Here is a 22425-nt window from a genome sequence, read left to right on the forward strand (position 1 = left end):
TATAAACAAATAAAATTCTTTATTTAAATTTCTCTTGTGAGGAAAATATTTTTCTTTAAAGCATATTTAAAAGTAATTTGCATTTACTTCCTGTAAAACATTTCCATTTTACAATTAGCCACACTAAAGGCTCTATCTCTTTATGCATTTATTTTTCTGTTAGAAAAATGTTCCATGGTGTTATCAAACTGATTTTAACCATTATCAAGCCTAACTTTGCCTCCGTTGGCAACATGACTAGAAACATGAATCAGAAAGTATTAAGGAATTTTAAGCCATAGGTTTCAATTATAGCTTGCCAATTATGTAGTTAGCTAACAAAAATCACGTCTGATGTAGAATAGCTGTCATCTACTTAACTGCAGATCATCATAGCCTTTCATTTAAGATCAATCAAACTTATGAAATAAAGGATCCAGTCTCAAGAACTCAACAATATCTGTTTTCTTTTGAAGACGTATTTTAAATATTAACAATTTCAGTGCCTGGATGGAAAAATATCAACATTAGCCCAGAGACAATGTGGTCCCTGTCTGGAATCCAGCTGGCAGCTACAAGCACTGTTAAAAACTCTGACAGGCTCTGTGCTCTTTTTTATTAAATAGACTCACATCCTGAACACAGGAATGCATTCATTTAAATAACATTAATCTTTAATGTTGAATTCCGAAAACACAAACACAAATCATAGTTGGCTGTTCTGTGACAATGATCTAGTACATTATTTCCTCCACATAAACCTATCTTTCCAGAAGGTGGAATTGTATCTGCAAAAATCACATTTGAAAAGCATTTTACAATATTACATCTAAGTTGCACAGAAGACCCCAGTGATCACTAGGAAATCTACCACAGTCCAGTTTTTCCAATCCAAGAAGGTCCAAACTTCGGGGAATAATGTGTCCCTCTTCTGCTGCTGCTCTGAAAAATATTCGATCAAAACGAAGCTTACAAGCAGCAGTTATTCCAAGATTAGAGTTCATTTGTGTATCCCATGTATACTGGCAATGTTTAGGTTTGCCCAAAAACTCCCAGACATCCACGATGTTGTTGGGCAAACCACCACATTTGGTAACCTAAAAAGAAAAAGAGTATTACGATATACATAACCTTTTCCCCACTACCTAAAAAACATCCAAAAAGGCCGGGCTCGGTGGCTCAAGCCTGTAATCCCAGCACTTTGGGAGGCCGAGGTGGGTGGATCACGAGGTCGAGAGATCGAGACCATCCTGGTCAACATGGTGAAACCCCGTCTCTACTAAAAATACAAAAAATTAGCTGGGCATGGTGGCGTGTGCCTGTAATCCCAGCTACTCAGGAGGCTGAGGCAGGAGAATTGCCTGAACCCAGGAGGCGGAGGTTGCGGTGAGCCGAGATCGCGCCATTGCACTCCAGCCTGGGTAACAAGAGCGAAACTCCGTCTCAAAAAAAAAAAAAAAAACCATCCAAAAAAGATATTTTTGCTATTATTTGCTATACCGTGTCTGAGTTCAACATTCAAACCAGAATCTCAGAAATTATTAATGCACAAATGCAAAATAACTAGATACATTATAAAAATTATTATGTTGCATAGTAGTAAGAAGGTTAATATAAAAATATCAAGACAGCCAGAGAGGCCAGGGAGGTTTGGAATTTGCCCCTTCTCTTCTGCTGTAAGTAGCTTCCTAACTTTGGGTGTCAGATAAAACTTAGAAGCCTGAACATACATGGCCTGTTACTGCTGTTACCTGTTTTTAAAAACTGAAGTCAAGTAAAAAGAAGACAAAACTGCCACTCCGCTTCAGTCTACAACTTTAGAGGTAGAGCATTTAAATGATCTGATAATGTCAACTGCCTTCAGTTTTATTGGAAGTTTATTAATAATATTAATTCTCTGTTCATTCACACTCCAGGATTTTTTTTAAAAAAATGTATATAGTAACATATACACAATATAAGATTTATCGTTTTAGAAAAAAAAAAAAAATTATTTTTGAGATAGATTCTCACTCTGTTGCCCAGCCTGGAGTTCAGTGGTGCAATCTCAGTTCACTACAGCTTCTGGCTCCCAGGTTCAAGCACTCAGCCTCCTGCCAAGCTGGCATTACAGGCATGTGCCACCATGGCTGGCTAATTTATATGATTTTAGTAGAGATGGGGTTTCACTGTGTTGGCCAGGCTGGTCTCAAACTCCTGGCCTCAAGTGATCTTCCCACGTCGGCCTTCTAAAGTGCTGGGATTACAGGTGTGAGCCACCATGTCTAGCCATTTTAACAATTTTTAAGTGTACAGTGATATAGCATTAACTACATTTACATAGTTATGCAACCGTGACCATCATCCATCTCCAGAACCTTTTCATCTTCCCCAACTGAAACTCTGTATCCATTAAACACTAATTCGCCATTCCCATATTCCCTAGTCCCTGGCAGACACCATCCTAATTTCTGTCTCTATAAATTTGACCAGTTTTGGATATTCATCTAAGAGGAATCACCTAGTATCTTTTCCTTTTTGGAATGACTTCATTCACTCAGCATAATGTCTTTAAGATATACCCATGGCCGGGTGCGCTGGCTTACGCCTGTAATCCCAGCACTTTCGGAGGCCGAGGCAGGTGGATCACGAGGTCAAGAGATTGAGACCATCTTGGCCAACATGGTGAAACCCCGTCTCTACTAAAGTACAAAAAATTAGCCGGGCGTGGTGGTGCATGCCTGTAGTCCCAGCTACTCAGGAGGCTCAGGCAGGAGGATTGCTTGAAACCAGAAAATGGAAGTTGCAGTGAGCCGAGATCACGCCACTGCACTCCAGCCTGGCAATAGAGGGAGACACTGTCTAAAAAAAAAAAAAAAAAACCACCCATATTGTAGCATGTGTCAAAGTTTCTTCCTTTTTAAGTCTGAATAATATTTCACTGTATGCATACAGCACAGTTTGTTTATTCATCTATCAGTGATACCTGGGCTGCTCCCACCTTTTAGCTATTGTGAAGAACATGGCTGTGAACATGGATGGGTACACAAATATCTGTTCAAATACCTGCTTTCACTTCTTTTGTGTACATACACCTAGAAGTGTAACTGATGTATCACACAGTAATTCTACGTGTAATTTTTTAAGGTCCTGAAAAGTTCCAGTGTCTCAACTTAAGTATAGGCAGAGAAAAAGACTTTTGTTTCAGACCTGGAGATCTGGGCATGGTGGTGGCAGGAAAAGTGTGTAAAAAAGGCTAATATGCCAAGAAAGAAAAGGAAACCTCACAAGAAAGGGAGTTATGGATAATCATCATGGTCAAATCTTTCTGTTATTCTCATCTTGCAACTAGGAATACTGCAAAGAAACAACCTTTTCTAAACTCTTCTAAAATCATTTTCTCTTTCTTTCTAATCCTGTGTGTGTGTGTGTGCGCGCGCGCACGTGCACGTGTGTGTATTGTTTTGCGTTGTGTATTTCTCATGCACATTCTTATTTTTCTCCAAAAAGAGTTCCTTCTACCTCTAGGCATACAGCATAGGCTAAACAAGTATCTGCTGAATTGCAGGGTCACTTAAGACATTTTGAGTGACTAAAGGCCCTAGCTTTAACAGCTTTAGTCAAAGGAACCTAAATTAGTTTGCATAGCAATAATCTGTCCTCAAACATCGAACTCAATTTGTACTCACCTCTTGATCCCTTAGGTTTGTATCTCCTGCAAATATAACCGTTGCTGACTCTGGAGCCTCTTGCATTTTCTTTAAAACTATTTTTAACTGATTCATTCGTTCCTTAGCATGCCCTCTGGTGCTCTCCAAATGGGAGGTCATAAGACAAAGCTCATTTCCTGACACATTTGCCTGCAACAGGACAAATAACTAGTTATTAAAATTGGCCGCTGACTATTAATACTTAACTTTGATAACAAAATCAGCAGACTGATCTACCAATTGGTATATATTTACAAACAAACTGTGTAATCAGCACTGTGTGTATCCCTCTGGTTCAAAAGGAGTATTAAAGTACTAACCCTGCCCCAAAAGAAGACTGTTCAGCAAGTACAACCTACCCCCAAATGTCACCTTCACTGTGAACCTTTCCCCAGTGTCCCCAGGCCTTTTCCCAGGGTTCCCAATGGCTCCCTCCTCAATACACCTACAGCATGCTGAACAGACTGTTTTAAAGCCCCTTAGACTAAATTAAAAGGATAATTATTTCCCTCCTACAAAGCCGTAAGTCATTTGCAAAGCAGAGATGATTCTTATTTATTGCTATATTACTACGGGCCTGGCTGGCATACAGGTATTCCAAAAGTCAGTTAATTGAATAAGAATCATTTACCATTTGCAATTAAGACACAAACAACATACAACTGTCATTATACTAAGTGCCTGCAGAATCAAGTCTAATTCTTTCATATTGGTCATTCATGCTCTTCTATAATCTGGAGCCTACCACCTACTTCTCAACCTGTCACACTTCCCTCTCCATGGCCCCTACACCCAACTGAATAGAATGTTCACTCATACTCGTACACGTATACCTCTCGCAACTTGCAGAAGTTTGCCAATGGTGATTTCTCTACCTGGACTCTTCTTAATGTCTATGTTCACATATTTTTCAGGGTTCAATTCAAATACCATCACCTCTGTAAAACCCTCACTAAACAACCTGGCTAAAAGTCATCTCTCCTTTCTCTAAACTTCCACACATCATTTATGTCTATGTTTTAGATACTATATATACACTCTCCCTTACTATACGCGAGCACGATCTATTTTTCATTTTTTAAGTCTCATACAATACAATATAGTAGCATGTAGAGTAGAAAGTAAAAACATTACTTTAGGAAGCGAATGTGGAATGTTAGCAAACTCTCAAATATTCTTTTTTTTGGGGGGGTGGGGGGAACAGAGTCTTGCTCTGTCACCCAGGCCGGAGTGCAGTGGCGCGATCTTGGCTTACTGCAACCTCCACCTCCCAGGTTCAAGTGATTCTTCTGCCTCAGCCTCCCAAATGGCTGGGATGACTGCCGTGCCACTACTCCCAGCTGATTTTTGTATTTTTTAGTAGAGACAGGGTTTCATGATATTGGCTAGGCTGGTCCTGAACTCCTTACTTCATGATCCACCCTCCTCGGCCTCCCAAAAGTACTGGGATTACAGGTGTGAGCCACTGCACCTGGCCCAAACTCTCAAACATTGTTAAGAAAACAACAGACTGATAATTCTATCTGCATTTAAAATTTATGTAAAAACTTTATTTTAGAAAGTTTTTAAGACTAAAAGAATCCACATATGTGGAGCAAATTTTTCTCTACAGGCAATGGTTTTAAAAATAACACCACAAAACTATGAAAAAGTCTATTCCTTTTTTTATAAAACACTCAATTTTTTAAAATTACTCACATGCACACACAAAAGGTTTCTCATCATGCTGGTACTTGGAAAAGGTATAATCTCTTGGCTTTTTAATTTCACTCTTGATTTCTTCAACATTATAGCAGTGAAATATCCTTCTTCATGACCTACAAATGTTTGTGGATAAGAATTTAGGCTGAGAAGGTCAAAGGTATTTTCAGTTTACCACAAGTTTGCCTATGGAAGATTTTTATAACAAACAGGTAACAGACATTTACATGGATCTAAATCTTCAAAGTAAACTGTTATTTCAAAATAGCTCATCATGGCCAAACAAGTCTACCTCCTCCCTCCCAAATTTTAACTAAAAGCTTAGAAGAAATTTAAAAAATAAAGGCACACAAGTGCCAAAAAATAATTAACGCTGCCAGTATCAGAGGAGAAAACTTGAGAAATTTCTGAAAGACACGGAATAGATGAGACGAACTGTGGCCAACTGATATCCACTCACTACTTCTCATACTACAAGTTCCAGAAAAATTATAGGAAATGAATAAAAATATACAAAGATATAAACCTACAAGAACAGAAAATAGGGTCAGAGGGGCCATGATTCAAAGCTTCCCATAATTTTTCAGAAAACAGATGGAGACACGGTGACTGGTTTATCAAAGCAGAGAGAAACCACTTGAGTGACCATAGCAGAGAACCAAAGCCAGGAAGCAAGCAGATGTGCTCCACCGAAATCTGGAAACACTTAGTATTCAACATAAAGGTACCACAGAAGTAAGGTGCTGGGCTAAGAAGAAGAGCCAGTTCAAGGTCTGGATATGGGGTGAAAAAAACTCCCAGGTTTCCTCAACTCCTCGAAGGTAAGTGACTGCCCTCTATTAACAGGCAACTACAGTTTTACGGAGAAACTAAATTTTAGAAGGTCCAGAGTCACCAGGCACAGGGAGGGCCATGTGTGTTAATGCAGGGCTGATAAGGGAATGAGCTGAACAGGGATTAAGTAAAGTGTGCCTACTTAGTTTCCTTTCCCTGACCTGCTTCCCGAAGGTACGCAAAACAAGCACACCACCCCAGCCCCAAAACCCAGAAGGCAGAAAGCTAAATAATTCTTTTTTGGAAAAACAAAATGGCCTCAGATTAAAGGCCTGTATATACCAACACACTGACAATTGTGGGTCTCCCTCAAATAAATAAGCAGTTTGCTCCACAATTAATCCCTTATCCCTCTCCGATAAGGTGTACTACTTAGCCTAGCTCAGGCATACTAGGCTGTAATCAACATTTTAGTGTCTGGTGTTTAAATGTGAACCAAAAGCCAAGGATCCCTACATATTTAAGGAACAGGTCTAACATGACATGATGGATACTGACATGACATAAGATAAAACAAACAGAAAGAAGAAAATAAAAACAATGCAGGTAAAGAGATTAAAACCTAAAGATAATGCATCCATAAACCAAGAAAAGTATGACCGTAAAGAAGATATTCAGTGAACAGGAGGCCTAGAAAATTAAAATAGTGATATCTATACGTCAAGATATTTGCCAAGAAAGTAGCAGACAGTCAATTGGGATAGGAAGATAAGAGAAAGTTAAGAAAATTCAAGGAAGTTAAGAAAAATCAACTCAGGATCCGTTTAACAGAGGGGGTTCAGAAAAAGGGGAAGGGTAAAAAAATTTTAAAGGAGGGAAGAAGAGAGAGGGAGAAAAGGAAAGAGAAATAATGAAAAAAATGAAAGGAGAGGCAAGGGGAAGGGTGGGACGGAGGGAGAGAGAAAAGGATTTTCCTCAATTAAGGTCTTCCACAACTAAGGTATTCCACATATCCAGATTTAAAGTTCCCACCAAGCATTCAGCACAATAAATTTTAAAAAGACCCAAAGAACATGAGGGTTAAAAACAAGACCCTCAAAGCTTCCACAGAGCAGGGAAAAAGAAAAGATGAAGCATTAGAATGGCAGCCTTATCATCCATCATCAATAATGGAAACTAGAAGACACTGAAGAATGCCTTAGAATTCTGAAGGAAAACATCTATTTACCGAGATATCTATCTTCAGTCAAACTATCAAGAACTACAATGCTACAACACAGGCATTTTCTACTATGCTGGGATTCAAAAACTTCACTAACTATGCACTACTTCTTAGACAGTAATAAGAGAAGGTGTTCCAATAAAATTAGTAAGTAAACCAAGAAGGAAGCATGGAAATCAGAAATCCTAAAAGAATCCCCAAGAGAATACAGAAAAGTTTCATAAAGAGAGACATACACAGACTGAGAGAAAAGCCTCTCCTTAGCAATTCTCGATTAAGGAGTCAAAATTAAAAATGAAATTAAAAATCACATACTATGTAAAAATGAAAGTCAGAGAAAACATTACACAGTTGACCCCTGAAAAACATAGGTTTGAACTTCAATCTGTCCTTTATACAGATATTTTTTCAATAAATACAGTTGGTCCTCTGTATCTGGGGGTTCTGCATCCACAACCAAATGTGGGTTGAAAACACAGTCTTCCCAGACGCGAAACCTGCTAATATGGAGTGCTCACTTTTCACACAGGTAGGTTCTGTAGGGCAGACTAAAGAACCTGAATATGTGTGAATTTTGGTATCCACTGAGGAACTCTAGAACCCATCCTCTGAGGACACCAAGGAAAGACTGTATATGAAAATCACGAAGCCGGGCACAGTGGCTCACGCCTGTATTCCCAGCACTCTGGGAGGCCGAGGCGGGTGGATCACGAGGTCAAGAGATCGAGACCACCCTGGTCCACATGGTGAAACACCGTCTCTACTAAAAATACAAAAAAAAGATTAGCTGGGCATGGTGGCGCGTGCCTGTAATCCCAGCTACTCAGGAGGCTGAGGCAGGAGAACTGCCTGAACCAGGAGGCGGAGGTCGCGGTGAGCCGAGATTGCGCCATTGCACTCTAGCCTGGGTAACAAGAGCAAAACTCCGTGTCAAAAAAAAAAAAAAAGAGATAATCACGAGATGTGGCCATAGTAGTATTTTAAATATAGTTAGCAAAAACAAAATAGATGGAAAATTTAAAGACTAAATTACTCAAGGCAAAAAAAGTCAAAAAGAACAACAAAATGAATTATAAAGATTTTTTGAAAAAGCATAACCACAATGTAATTATCCCACTTAAAACTTTTAACAAGGCCGGGCGCGGTGGCTCAAGCTTGTAATCCCAGCACTTTGGGAGGCCGAGGCGGGTGGATCACGAGGTCAAGAGATGGAGACCATCCTGGTCAACATGGTGAAACCCCGTCTCTACTAAAAATACAAAAAATTAGCTGGGCATGGTGGCACGTGCCCGTAATCCCAGCTACTCAGGAGGCTGAGGCAGGAGAATTGCCTGAACCCAGAAGGCGGAGGTTGCGGTGAGGCGAGATCACGCCACTGCACTCCAGCCTGGGTAACAAGAGCGAAACTCCATCTCAAAAAAAAAAAAAAAAAAAAAAAAACTTTTAACAACTGATTTTCACCAAACTGATTTTCACCAAAAGTATTCAGTTTCTCAAATTTTAGTAATTTATAGTTCCCTGAAAAATCACCCATTTCAACCATCTTTTCACACTGATTAAGTTGTATGAAATATTCTCCTATACTTCTTGTAGTATCCTGTGTCTTGCTTAGTTTTCTCAAACTTCTTTATTTGTGCTTTTTCTTCTCTATGTTCCAATAGACTAACTTTGATTTATCTTTCACTAATCTGTTTTTCAAAGAAAAGTTAAACAACAAAAATTGTTACCTGTAATAATCTCATAATTTTTTGCTCTCTTCTTTAGGTAGCTACAATACGGGGGAATAACTTCCTGTAGAAAGACCACATCTGGGTTGTACCTAATGAAAAACATCAATTTATGACAAATACCAAGTATACCGTTTCACTTTCAGCTACCTAGAAGAAGGAAATTCCACAATATACCAAAAACAAAAAACTATTATCCTCAAGGGCACCTAATATTGAGTGTTTATGCTGATCTTTGATAATTATAAAATGAGAAAGATCTGTGCTTTTTCTTTTTTTTTTTTTGAGACAGAGTCTCACTCTGTCACCCAGACAGGAGTGCAGTGGCGCAACTTCAGCTCATCGCAACCTCCGTCTCCTGGGTTCAAGTGATTCTCCTACCTCAACCTCCCGAGTATCTGGGACTACAGGCACACGCCACCACACCCAACTCATTTTTTGTTGTTGTTGTTTTTTATATTTTTAGTAGAGAAGGGGTTTTACAATGTTGGCCAGGATGGTCTCAATCGCTTAACCTCGTGATTCGCCCGCCTCGGCCTCCCAAAGTTCTGGGATCACAGAGGTGAGCCACTGCACCCAGCCCTGTGCTATTAATGTAATACTATAAGAAACTTATTTTTCAAAACTAGAATAACTGACAATAGAAACCACTATATTGAGAGACTGCAATGGTCCTACACACTAATAGATGCTTTCAACGTTTCTTTCAATCCTCTTGAAGCAGTTATTATCTACAATGAAGAAAACTGACCACCAGAGAACTTAAGTGATTTGCCCAAGGTCACAGAGCCAGTACGGGGACACAAATAGAATCTTTTTGGTAGTTTTAATTTCACAGTTATTATAAACAAAGTTTAAGAAGAAAACGGTACTAAAAGGCTTCTAACAAAAATTAGTGTTCCCTCTTTGCTGCAGCCTGCAATATTGCTTTCTCAGAGGTAATCACCTCAGTTCTTTCAGATATTTCTTCTCAGAGCTGGACATTGAACTTAGGTTTTGCTTTTTTTTTCTTTGAGGTGGAGTCTTGCTCTGTCACCCAGGCTAGAATGGAGTGGAATGATCTCGAGTCACTGCAACTTCCAACTGCCAGGTTTCAAGCAATTCTCCTGCCTTAGCCTCCCGAGTAGCTGGGATTATAGGTGTATGCCACCATGCCTGGCTAATTTTTCTATTTTTTTTTTTTAGTAGAGACGGGGTTTCACCATGTTGGCCAGGATAGAATTTACCTCCTGACCTTGTCATCCACCCACGGTGGCCTCCCAAAGTGCTGATTACAGGCTGAGCCACCATGCCAGGCCGAACTTAGGTTTAATTCTAAAGCTCATAACCTTGAACTGTTACTTTGTATATATGTAAGACACATTACTAGTAAAGCGAAGTGATAATACTTACAAAACTAAATAGGAACACACCCCTCGAGCCCTCTCTGCCAGATTGTTTAGATCTAATCCATCAATATTCCAGGTAATGAAAGAGAACATGCTGCCATTTTCTTGCTGAGTATCTTCAGATGGGCTGATTTTAGAACTGGTGGAATCAGTTGTTTCTTCATTGGTTAGGTCAACACTGGCAAGATAGGAATAAAACACAGCTTTGCAAATAATCTATAAACTGATTAAGAATTATTTTATACTGTATTTGTAGCCCTCATTTTACAGACAAATTTTAACAGAGCCCTAAAAGTGACACTGTCCTCACAGGGTTAACAAGAATTACATGCCAGGTTCCAGATAAAAATATAATTCAGCATTCATCTCACTTAACTTTGGCCCATAGCACTTTCATCCCATAGCACTACAAACTGACCACTTGCATCCTCATGGTTCCTAGGGGTAGGATCTCCGACATCAGAATCATAAGGCTTTTGTTTTAGAATTGCTTAAGATGGGCTGGGCGTGGTGGCTCATGCCTGTAATCCTAGCACTTTGGGAGGCTGAGGCGCGTGGATCGCCTGAGGTCAGGAGTTTGAAACCAGCCTGTCCCACATAGCAAAACCCCATCTCCACTTAAAATACAAAATTAGCTGGGCACGGTGGTGCATGCCTGTAATCCCAGCTACTCCGGGGGCTGAGGCAGGAGAATCGCTTGAACCTGGGACGTGGAGGTTGTAGTGAGCCAAGATCGTGCCACAGCACCCCAGTCTAGGCAATAAGAGCAAAACTCCACCTCAAAAAAAAAAAAAAAGAATTGCTTAAGATGTTTTTCAGACCCTCAATTCCAGCAGAAAGCTGACACCAACCAGTTTGAAGACACCCTCAGAGCAACAGAATCAGCATGAGAATGCATTTCTTCATCTCCAGATCCTATGACTTCATCGCTGCACTCTGACCAACCAACAATCCTCACACCTCGGTCCACTCCAAACCCTTTAAAGTCTCAAGCTCCAAACTTTTCAAGGAGAACTTGGTCTCCTGGTTTGGCAGCCTTCAAATAAAATTTTTTTCTGCTGCAACCCTTGGTGCGTCAGGGCATTAACAAGCTGTGCCCGACTACCCTGGGCACACGTCCAGCAGGCAGTCAGCACCTCCCGAGGGTGTGTCACAGGGGCATCCTTAACCTTGGCAAAATAAACTTTCTAAATTAAAAATTTAACTTACAAAAATAAACTTATAAATAGACCTGTCTCAGATACTTTTGGGTTCGTAGATTCTTACTGCACTGTGCAAATGTTTGCTCACTGAGGCAGTCATAGGCAACTCAATATCCTTCAATGACACGTGTCACTAAAATAACTGCATAAAACTATGATCTCAAATTACTCAGAAACATAAGATTTCTAAATCTTTTTGAAATAATTTAAAATCATATTTTAAATAAGATCTCCTTGTGGCAGATAAATAACAACTGCATATTCTTTGCTACCCCTCCCCTTTGAATCTGGGCCCTAGCGGCTTTCTTAATACAGGGAAAGCATAGTCCAGACTTTTGACGCCAGGCCTTAAGATAACCTGCCACCTCCATTCAAGCCTTTTGGAACACTCCCTCGAGGAACCCTGGAACTGCCACGTAAAAAGTCCAACCACCCTGAGACTGTCACGCTGGAGAGGACAAAGGTATGTGCTTCAGTCCATAGTCCTGACTCCGCCATCCACCAGTTGCTCCCCCAACCAATGCCCCAGACGTATGAGTGGACAAACAGTATTAAAAGGTGACTAGTAGGCATTTATAAACTATTCATACATTTTTAAAATAGGCAGGGTGCAGTGGCTCACACCCGTAATTCCAACACTTTTGGGAGGCCAAGATGGGCAGATCACGAGGTCAGGAGTTCGAGACCAGCCTGACCATCATGGTGAAACCCTGCTTCTACCAAAAATACAAAAATTAGTCAGGCATGGTAGTGCATGCCTGTAATTCCAGCTACTCAAGGAGGCTGAGGCAGAATTGCTTAAACCCGGGAGGTGGAAGTTGCAGTGAGCCAAGATCGTGCCACTGTCCAGCCTGGGAAACAAGAGCAAGACTCTGTCTCAAAAAAAAAAAAAAAAAAAAAATTTAAATAGGTGTTTGAATTTATAATTTTAATGCCAACATTTTAACGCCAACATTTTAACTTTTCTTTTTTTTTTTTGAGACGGAGTTTCACTCTTGTTACCCAGTCTGGAGTGCAATGGTGCGATTTCGGCTCACCGCAACCTCTGCTTCCTGGGTTCAGGCAATTCTCCTGCCTCAGCCTCCTGAGTCGCTGGGATTACAGGCACGTGCCACCATGCCCAGCTAATTTTTGTATTTTTAGTAGAGACGGGGTTTCACCATGTTGACCAGGATGGTCTCAATCTCTTGACCTCGTGATCCACCCGCCTCGGCCTCCCAAATTAACTTTTCTATTTTTAAGTAATTTCACTTTTAGCACTACAAAAACATTTTTTAATTTAGTTTAAAAACAAAAAATTCCTATACACCATTCACCCAGCTTCCTCCAATGTTAACATTTTTCAAAAATTTCATCTATCTATCTATCTATCTATCTATCTATCTATCTATCTTTAGAGATGGGGTTTCACCATGTTGGCCAGGATGGTCTCGATCTCTTGACCTGGTGACCTGCCTCGGCCTCCCAAAGTGCTGGGATTACAGGCGTGAGCCACCACGCCCAGCCTCCAATGTTAACATTTCACTTAACATTTACTTGCAGCCAGGCACGGTGGCTCAAGCCTGTAATCCCAGCACTTTGGGAGGCTGAGGCGGGTGGATCACGAGGTCAAGAGATCGAGACCATCCTGGTCAACATGGTGAAACCCCGTCTCTACTAAAGATACAAAAAATTAGCTGGGCATGGTGGCACATGCCTATAATCCCAGCTACTCAGGAGGCTGAGGCAGGAGAATTGCTTGAACCCAGGAGGTGGAGGTTGCAGTGAGCCGAGATCGCGCCATTGCACTCCAGCCTGGGTAACAAGAGCGAAACTCCGTCTCAAAAAAAAAAAAAAAAAAACCACATTTACTTGCTTTATTCTTTTTATTCTGAACCATGTTTAAATATTTTTGTGTTATTTCCTAAACATGAAGACATACTTAGAGATATGTATCACATTTGAAGAAGTGTGTCATTAGGTGATTTCACTATTGTGCAAACATCAGAGAATTTACACAAACCTAGATGGCACTGCCTCCTACACAGGCTATATGGTCGAGCCTATTGCGCCTATGCTACAAACCTGTACAGCTGCTACTATACTGAATACTGTAGGCAACTGTAACAATAACTGTGTATTTTAAAAGACCTAATATAGAAAAGGTAGAGCAAAAATACAGTAATACAATCTAAAGGGATCATCTTCATTTATGCAGTCTGTTGTCAACCGAGACGTGGTACATATTTGTATATTCTAGTATAATCATCAAGTCAGAAGATTATCATTGATACATATGTTTTACTTTTTTTCCTTATTGCCTCGTCAGATCTTGCCAGTTGTGCTACTAGTATCCTAATACAGGCTCACATGACAGTTAGATAGCATGTCTCTTTTAATTCTCTTTAATTCAGAAAAGTTCTTCAGGCTTTGTCTCTCATGACTCTGACTTTGTTGCAGAGTACAGGCCACTTATTTTACAGAATGTCTTTCAGTTTGGGTTTATGTGTTCTTACTATTTGATTCAGGTTGTGCATTTTTTGGCAGGAATGTCACAGAAGTGATGGTATGTCCTCCTCCATGCATCACATCAAGTATCCGATATGGAGCTGTCCTATTCCTGGCAAAGCTAGCTTTGATTACTTGATTAAAGTGTTGTTAACCAGATTTCTCTACCACAAAGTTACGATTTTCCCCATCAAAGCATTTTGTGGGAAAGTACTTTGTGATTATATAAATATGCTGTGGTTCACTGAAATTGCCTACTAGTTTTATTGCCTGTTGATGATACCTGCCTGAAATAATTATCAACATGGCAATTCCCAAATGAAAATTTTTCTAATTCTTCATACCTTCTACATTGAATTGTTGGAGTTTTCCTGTAAGGAAAAATATTCCCTTTTCGCTTGAACAACTGTATTTCTAAGAGCATGGGTTCCTTTTTTCTTTTATGGATTGTATTCCATTCCTACCAAGTATTCTGTTGCTTGGATTACATCAGATTTGATGGGAAATGAGGGTAGGCAGCTTTTAAACTAGGTCGTGTGCCCTTCTGGCACGTCAGCATTTTCTGGGCACCTCCTTACCTTCTAATACCACAGATATCATAGGCTCATCTTGTACTTTTTTCACTCCTGCTCTGGAATCAGTCATTTCTTTTTAACTTCTTTATTTTTGCATTAAGCCCCTTCCATTCTATGAAATCAGTTATTTCTTAAAAGCCCTTGCTCCTTTCAATGAAAAATGGTATTTACAGGCCACGATCTGGGTGCCTTATGAACTTAATGCCAATTTTGAAGCATAAAGTATTTTGAACTGTCTTCCTTTTACATAAAAATAACCTTCAAGAGCATCAAAAACACCCTGTAAGTTTAAGTGCAAAACTTTCTTTTTTTTTTTTTTTTTGAGATGGAGTTTCACTCTTGTTACCCAGGCTGGAGTGCAATGGCACGATCTCGCCTCACCGCAACCTCCGCCTCCTTGGTTCAGGCAATTCTCCTGCCTCAGCCTCCTGAGTAGCTGGGATTATAGGCACACGCCACCATGCCCAGCTAATTTTTTGTATTTTTAGTAGAGACAGGGTTTCACCATGTTGACCAGGTTGGTCTCGATCTCTCGACCTTGTGATCCACCCACCTCGGGCTCCCAAAGTGCTGGGATTACAGGCTTGAGCCACCGCGCCCGGCCCAAAACTTTCTTTTGTGAATTTCACCCTGCCCAAAACTTCTCTTATTGAACAATGAGCTAATAATAGACTTTTTTCAAGGGCTTGCCACCAGAGAAAGCCAAATGATTCCAAGCCTAATCAAAGATGTTATTTCCTTTTTATTGAAAGCAATAAAACCAGAAAGGAAAGACTGTTGGCGCTTTATTTCTGTCAAATCTTCTATTTCATAATTGCATTTAAAAATACATACATATTATCAAAGACCAGGTGTTTGTTCATCACATTAGGCCCCTTACCTATCCAGCACGCACATTTTTCCCCCCAAGTTTAAAGATGCCCAACTATAACTCAATCTACCTCATAAAACTCTTAACACAACCCTTACTTTCCTCAATGGGTGGACTGTCATGAGTGATACATGGGGAGAGCATGATGGTGTCATTAATTATTAATCATAGCTTATACTTACTGGGCTCCATATGCCAGGCACAATTCCAAGTGTATTACACCGATTAGCTCACTTAATCTTTACAACAACCCCACGAGGAAGGGGCTGTGCAGATAAAGAAACTGAAGCGGCCGGGCGCGGTGGCTCAAGCCTGTAATCCCAGCACTTTGGGAGGCCGAGATGGGTGGATCACGAGGTCAACAAATCGAGACCACCCTGGTCAACATGGTGAAACCCCGTCTCTACTAAAAATACAAAAATTAGCTGGGCCTGGTGGCGCATGCCTGTAGTCCCAGCTTCTCCGGAGGCGGAGGCAGGAGAATTGCCTGAACCCAGGAGGCGGAGGTTGCGGTGAGCCGAGATCGCGCCATTGCACTCCAGCCTGGGTAACGAGCGAAACTCCGTCTAAAAAAAAAAAAAAGAAACTGAAGCAGGGCCATGCGCAGTGGCTCGAGCCTGTAATCCCAGCACTTTGGGAGGCCAAGGCGGGTGGATCACCTGAGGTGAGGAGGTTGAGAACAGCCTGACCAACACGGTGAAGCCCAGTCCCTAATAAAAATACAAAATTAGCCAGGTGTGATGGCACATGCCTGTAATCCTAGCTACTCAGGAGACTGAGGCAGGAGAATTGCTTGAACCCAGGAGGCAGAGGTTGCAGTGAGCCAAGATCTCCCCATTGCACTCCAGCCTGGGCAACAAATTCCAAAAGGATGTCTCAAAAAAAGAAAGAAACTGAAGCAGAGAAAAGTTATACAGTTACTAAATAGCACAGGTGGACCTAGAACCTTTGCACTTTGGCTCTGATTCAGTAGGTCTGGATGAGGCCTAAGATTCTGCATGCCTAATAAACTCCCAAGGAGCGGCATGCTGCTGGTCCAGAGGTCCACACTCTGCCTAACAAAGCTCTGGGACATGGGCTATCAATGCTGGCCTTGCACTGGAATCACTGCACAGAAAAAAAAAAAAGCCAATGAGAAATAAATGGGCCCCACTCCAGACTAATTAAATTAGAATCTCTGGGTCTTTTTAATTTCCCCAGATAATTCCAATATGCAGCTAAGATTCAGCATAGTTGGCCAGGTGTGGTGGCTCTCACCTGTAATCCCAGCACTTTGGCAGCCTGAGGTGGGCGAATCACCTGAGGTCAGAGTTTAAGATGAGCCTGGCCAACATGGTGAAAGCCCATCTCTACGAAAAATACAAAAATTTGCTGGGCATGGTGGCAGGCGCCTGTAATCCCAGCTAACTGGGAGGCTGAGGCAGGAGAAGAATCTCTTGAACCCAGGGGACGGAGGTTGCAATGAGCCACCCTTGCACTTCAGCCTGGGTGACAAAGGAAGACTCCGCCTCAAAAAAAAAAAAAAAAAAAAAGGACTCCGCATAGCTGTTTTTTTTTTTTTTTTTTTGAGACGGAGTTTTGCTCTTGTTACCCAGGCTGGAGTGCAATGGCGCATTCTCGGCTCACTGCAACCTCCGCCTCCTGGGTTCAGGCAATTCTCCTGCCTCAGCCTCCTGAGTAGCTGGGATTACAGGCATGCGCCACTATGCCCAGCTAATTTTTTGTATTTTTAGTAGAGACGGGGTTTCACCGTGTTGACCAGGATGGTCTCGATCTCCTGACCTCGTGATCCACCCACCTCGGCCTCCCAAAGTGCTGGGATTACAGGTGTGAGCCACCGCACCCGGCTGAGCATAGCTGTTTTAAGAGGATTTCCCTTGTCTCTTATCAGACACTGAAGATAGATTCCAATGTAGAGGGCTAAATCACTTTAGTGTTCAATTTCAATTTTTGTTGATTGATATCCCAGGAATTCACTGAAGAATTGAGATTCCTGCCCCATTCATTTAAGACAGCCAAAGGCCTTGCTCGGCAGGCTTGAGTGTTTCTGGTCATAAAGTCTTCTAATTGATTTTTTTCTTTTCCTTTCATTTTTGCTAAAGCCAACATCAAAAATCTAATCAGGTCACGCTCTGTGAATACACAGCCCTTAGAAACACCTTGAAACTTGACCCTTCCCCATTTTTCTCTTTAGCAAACTAAACTTTAAAAGCTCACTCTCATTCATACTTGACCTGAGTTTTCAGAGACAAAGAGACCACAGCCTAATCAACAACTTTGCTGTTTTTGCCAATTTACCATCCCGGGTTAAGAGAATCCTAAAAGCCATGCACCACTGCTAAGCTTGATCCACATCTTTTTCTGAGCGCCTATTCCAGGAAATCCACTTATTTTGTTGCTATTTATTGGTTACAATATAGTCTGTTGCAAAAAACAGACATTAACTCAGGTTGGTGTGACCAAAACATGAGAATTTATAAGGAAACAAACATGTCACAGAGCCTAGTACAGAAATGCAGCCATGTTTAAGGAAGGGCAATCAAAGACTTTCTCTCAATCCTACTCTTCAACTTCCCTCTGTAGACCTCTGTTCTCAGCTTCTCTGCACACAAAAAAAGATATGGAAGAATCTCCACAGGTGCTTAAGTTAACATATTACAGTTCCAGCTCCATAGGAAGCTTCAGACTTGACTCTCTTGGTCCTAATTCTGAAACCAAGGAGAGGATCTGACTGGCCAGTTTGAGCTAAGTGAACACCTCCTAGTCCAACTTGCTCTGGTTAGTAAAACAGGGGAGCCAGAGACAAATCACTGTGGGTGAGTAGACAATTCCCCAATGGCAAGACAGAAAAAGGAACTTAATGAAAATATCTTATCACATCTTGTAAGCGAGGGTAGCTGAAAAGGCCAAAGGGAAAATACAGTCTCCACTATTAACAGTCAATTTCACAGGCTGCACATAGCTGGAAGAACTTTATACATTCAGTATGTTTATTGGGAGCTTACTATGTGTCAAACGCTGTGTCAGACTGGGAAATCAACAATGTATAAAACAGATACTAGACGTGCAGTCTAGTAGGCGACATAAAATAATGAACAGCAATTATAATATGGACTAAGTTACTATAACAGGGGTCATGCAGGATGCCGTAAGAGTACCCAAAAGAGGAACCTTACCCAGACTTGGGACATCAGGAAAAGCTTCCTGGAGATAAACCATGTTTCAGCTTGGGCCTTTAAGACAAATATTAGCAAGGAAGGAAAGAGAAAAAAATTCCAGGCAGAGGTAATAAAGATATTTATGAAGGTTCAAAGACAAGAGAAAATGACCCGTTGGCAAAAACTAAAAGTTTTGTATACCTAGAACCTCGAAAGACAGGTTCCAAGTTGTGGAGCCGAATAGTAGAGGGCCTTGTAAGGCATCTAGACTTTTTAAGAGCAGTCGTGCAGGACCTGGGGAGGGGCAATGAAGTAACAGGAGTGGGTGTGCATTAAAAACAACAACAACAGGCCGGGCGCGGTGGCTCAAGCCTGTAATCCCAGCACTTTGGGAGGCTGAGGCGGGTGTATCACGAGGTCAAGAGATCGAGACCATCCTGGTCAACATGGTGAAACCCCGTCTCTACTAAAAACACAAAAATTAGCTGGGCATGGTGGCGTGTGCCTGTAATCCCAGCTACTCAGGAGGCTGAGGCAGGAGAATTGCCTGAGCCCAGGAGGTGGAGGTTGCAGTGAGCCGAGATCGCGCCATTGCACTCCAGCCTGGGCAACAAGAGCGAAACTCCGTCTCAAAACAACAACAACAACAACAACAACAAAAACGATTATTCCGGCTGGCCAGCCTAGAGTCCACAGCAAGTAAACAATACAGGAAGCCAGGAGACTTCCAATTCACCATTCTTCGTTAGAAGATTTTGCCTTCGTTCATTTGTTTCGACCTCTCGCTTACCTATTTCCTATCATTTGAGTCAAAAATTACATTTTCCGCTTTTCCTCCCTGGACTCCAAATGACGTTCGAAGTGATCATCTAGGGGAGCAAAGCGCTCGATCCCGCTGCTGGGGCGCCTCTCCGCGCAGCAGCACCTCCCGCCCAGCTCCAGGGCAGCTCCCAGGACGCGCAGCGCAACCCGGCATCACACTGCCTCCGCCCGGACAGGCTCCCGCTGCCCTCACCACTTACTAGATCTCGGGCTCAGCGGCGGGTTCAGGACGGCATTCCAAGGCGCTCTCCTCCACCGGAGGCTCGAAGTAGGAGTTCAGTGCCCTCTGAAAAACAAAGGCGCAGGGATGAAGTTAGCGCGCTCCGGCGACCCGGTCAGCGGAGCGGGACGCGACGCCAGCGAAAGCTTACCTCCATCTCCCAGTCGTTCTCGGCCAGGTAGCACTGAGCCACAGCGGAATCGCAGTTCGCGACCGAGGCAAACTCCAGACACAGAAGTCGCCGCTTCTTCACCGCTGGCTCGCCCTCCTCCCCCGCCGCCTCCGTCCCGCCCTCCACGCAGCTCCCCGGCTCCATCGTTTTACCGCTTCCGCACCGCCCCTTTGAGCGGAACAGGCGGCCCACACCCGGCTCTGCGCAGGCGCCCGCGCCCCGGCGCGCCCGCATCCACTGCCCGGCGGGGAAACTTGCTCCGCTCTTCGAGAGGAATTGGTGCAGCTGCGCCACAAGCGAACCTCCGAGGCGGTGGGGGTGAAACGCGCGTGCGCGCCCCGTTACTAGGGGGCGGACGGCAGTGGCAGGCGGCGCGCGTGACGCCCGGCCTCCTGCGCGCCTAGCGGGGTGGAGCGGTGTCGCCTCTTCACCCTCCGCGTCCTTCTTCCATTAACTTCTGGGCTTTCCGGCTCTTCCGAAGTTTGTTCTTGCGCACAGCCCAAAAGCCAGAAAACGGTCCACGATGAACGGCGTGACCCAGAATCTGCGGGAGGTGGTGAAGGTCTTGGCCAAGACTGGCGGTTTTGATAGAGTTTTGGGAAAGGTATGGGAAAGGTTTGGGAGGCGTAGCCCCGGGTTCTAATGAAGGGAAGGAAAGCACCGTGCTTGGTGCTGTTGTGAGCTTGGAATAATGATCTCTTGATAGGTTCTGTTGTAGTACGCGTGTAAATTCATCTTAGTATTAATGATGGCTACTTTAACGGAGCTCCTAAGTGTGCTGGGTCGAACGCATACGTTCTCTATCTAAACACAGATAAGTGTGATGACGACTCGTGGAGACAGAATTCCTCAGTTCTAGAGCTGGGAGGGACTTTGGAGTTGGATACTTCCACAGCCAAGCCTCTGCATTCCTCCAGAGAAGAGTTAAGAGAAACCTTTACATTTAAGGCACATGATTCATTTTCTAGGCTCTGGATTAGAAGTTAAATAATTTCAATAAGGTACAAAAGCCAAGTGCTTGGTAGGGTGGTGAATGAACGGAGAAGTTGTTCCTCCTATTGGTTTGGGAAATTTCTCCAATGCATGCAACTCCTGAAGAAGTAAGTTAGCCCTTAGGGGTACACTGAGTCCTTTTTCGAGACCAGCACTCACAAAGCCTGGAGGTGTTTTAAGAGATTCATTTTGGGAAGCAGCGAAGTGCCACAGAGCTAGACAGAATCGTCACTGTCCCTTTCGTTTGAGCTAGGCCAGGGTCAGTAGTTTTAAGTGTCCTTGTGTAGAGAGTCTTGATTGCAAATTGTCTTAAGTTCCAGTCAAAGCCTTGGTAAAATAATCAGTTTCTCTAGTTGTATCCTTTTACAAATGAAAGCAGATTCTTTTTTTTTTGAGACGGAGTTTCGCTCTTGTTACCCAGGCTGGAGTGCAATGGCGCGATCTCGGCTCACCGCAACCTCCGCCTCCTGGGCTCAGGCAATTCTCCTGCCTCAGCCTCCTGAGTAGCTGGGATTACAGGGACGCACCACCATGCCCAGCTAATTTTTTGCACTTTTAGTAGAGACGGGGTTTCACCATGTTGACCAGGATGGTCTCGATCTCTTGACCTCGTGATCCACCCGCCTCGGCCTCCCAAAGTGCTGGGATTACAGGCTTGAGCCACCGCGCCCGGCGAAAGCAGATTCTTATTACACTTACGCAAATAACTGTATTGCCACAAGTTAAGAATACTTACAAATGTTTCCAAATTCTAGAGAAATCACGTAGAAAGAAAGAAATATGCTCTAGATATTCGTAAGAGTATACATATTTTTTTTTGAAGCAGAGTCTCACTCTGTCACCCAGGCTGGAGTGCAGTGGCATGATGTTGGCCCACTGCAACCTCCAACTCCTGGGTTCAAGTGATTCTCCTGCCTCAGCCTCCTGAGTCACTGGGACTATGTGCACATGCAACCACACCTGGCTAATTTTTTGTAGATTTAGTAGAGATGGGGTTTTACTGTGTTAGCCAGGATGGTCTCAATCTCCTGACATTGTGATATGCCTGCCTCAGCGTCTCAAAGTGCTTGGATTACAGCTGGGATTACAGGCATGGGCCATTGCGCCTGGCCTTTTTTTTTTTTTTTTGAGATGGAGTTTTGCTCTTGTTGCTCAAGCTGGAGTGGGAGTGCAATGGCACCATCTCAGTGCACTGCAGCCTCCACCTCATGGGTTCAAACTATTCTTCTGCCTCAGCCTCCCAAGTAGCTTAGACTACAGGCACACACGACCACAACTAGCTGATTTTTGTATTTTTAGTAGAGATGGGGTGTCACTGTGTTGGCCAGGCTGGGCTCGAACTCCTGACCTCAGGAGATCCACCTGCCTCAGCTTCCCAAAGTGCTGGGATTACAGGCATGAGCCACCATGCCTGGCTTGGAGTATACTAAATTGTTAAAAACTGT

At 42.7% G+C, this 22425-nt stretch overlaps 2 protein-coding genes across 3 annotated transcripts in view; one reads left to right on the top strand and one right to left on the bottom strand.

Moving 5' to 3' along the window:
- On the bottom strand, window positions 1-20277 carry TDP2 (tyrosyl-DNA phosphodiesterase 2). Of its 2 annotated transcripts, none has more exons than XM_010338009.3 (7): window positions 19967-20277; window positions 19796-19881; window positions 10485-10658; window positions 9093-9184; window positions 5367-5485; window positions 3648-3818; window positions 1-921 (listed from the first exon to the last, which is right to left on the bottom strand). In XM_010338009.3, the coding sequence occupies exons 1-7, from the start codon at window positions 20219-20221 to the stop codon at window positions 847-849; spliced, it is 972 nt and encodes a 323-aa protein (XP_010336311.1). In that variant the 5' UTR covers window positions 20222-20277; the 3' UTR covers window positions 1-846. The 2 variants fall into 2 exon arrangements, with proteins under 2 accessions (XP_010336311.1, XP_003927345.1); XM_003927296.4 differs by having other exon boundaries at window positions 1-1076; window positions 19967-20273.
- Window positions 20271-22425, top strand: part of ACOT13 (acyl-CoA thioesterase 13) — a 14988-nt gene continuing 12833 nt past the window's right edge. The window contains exon 1 of the mRNA XM_003927298.4: window positions 20271-20591. Coding sequence (XP_003927347.3) covers window positions 20511-20591 — 81 coding nt within the window. The 5' untranslated portion in view covers window positions 20271-20510. The remainder of the gene's footprint in view (window positions 20592-22425) is intronic.

The sequence above is a fragment of the Saimiri boliviensis genome, chromosome 4 (genome assembly GCF_048565385.1).
Source record: "Saimiri boliviensis isolate mSaiBol1 chromosome 4, mSaiBol1.pri, whole genome shotgun sequence".
Taxonomy (NCBI): Eukaryota; Metazoa; Chordata; class Mammalia; order Primates; family Cebidae; genus Saimiri; species Saimiri boliviensis.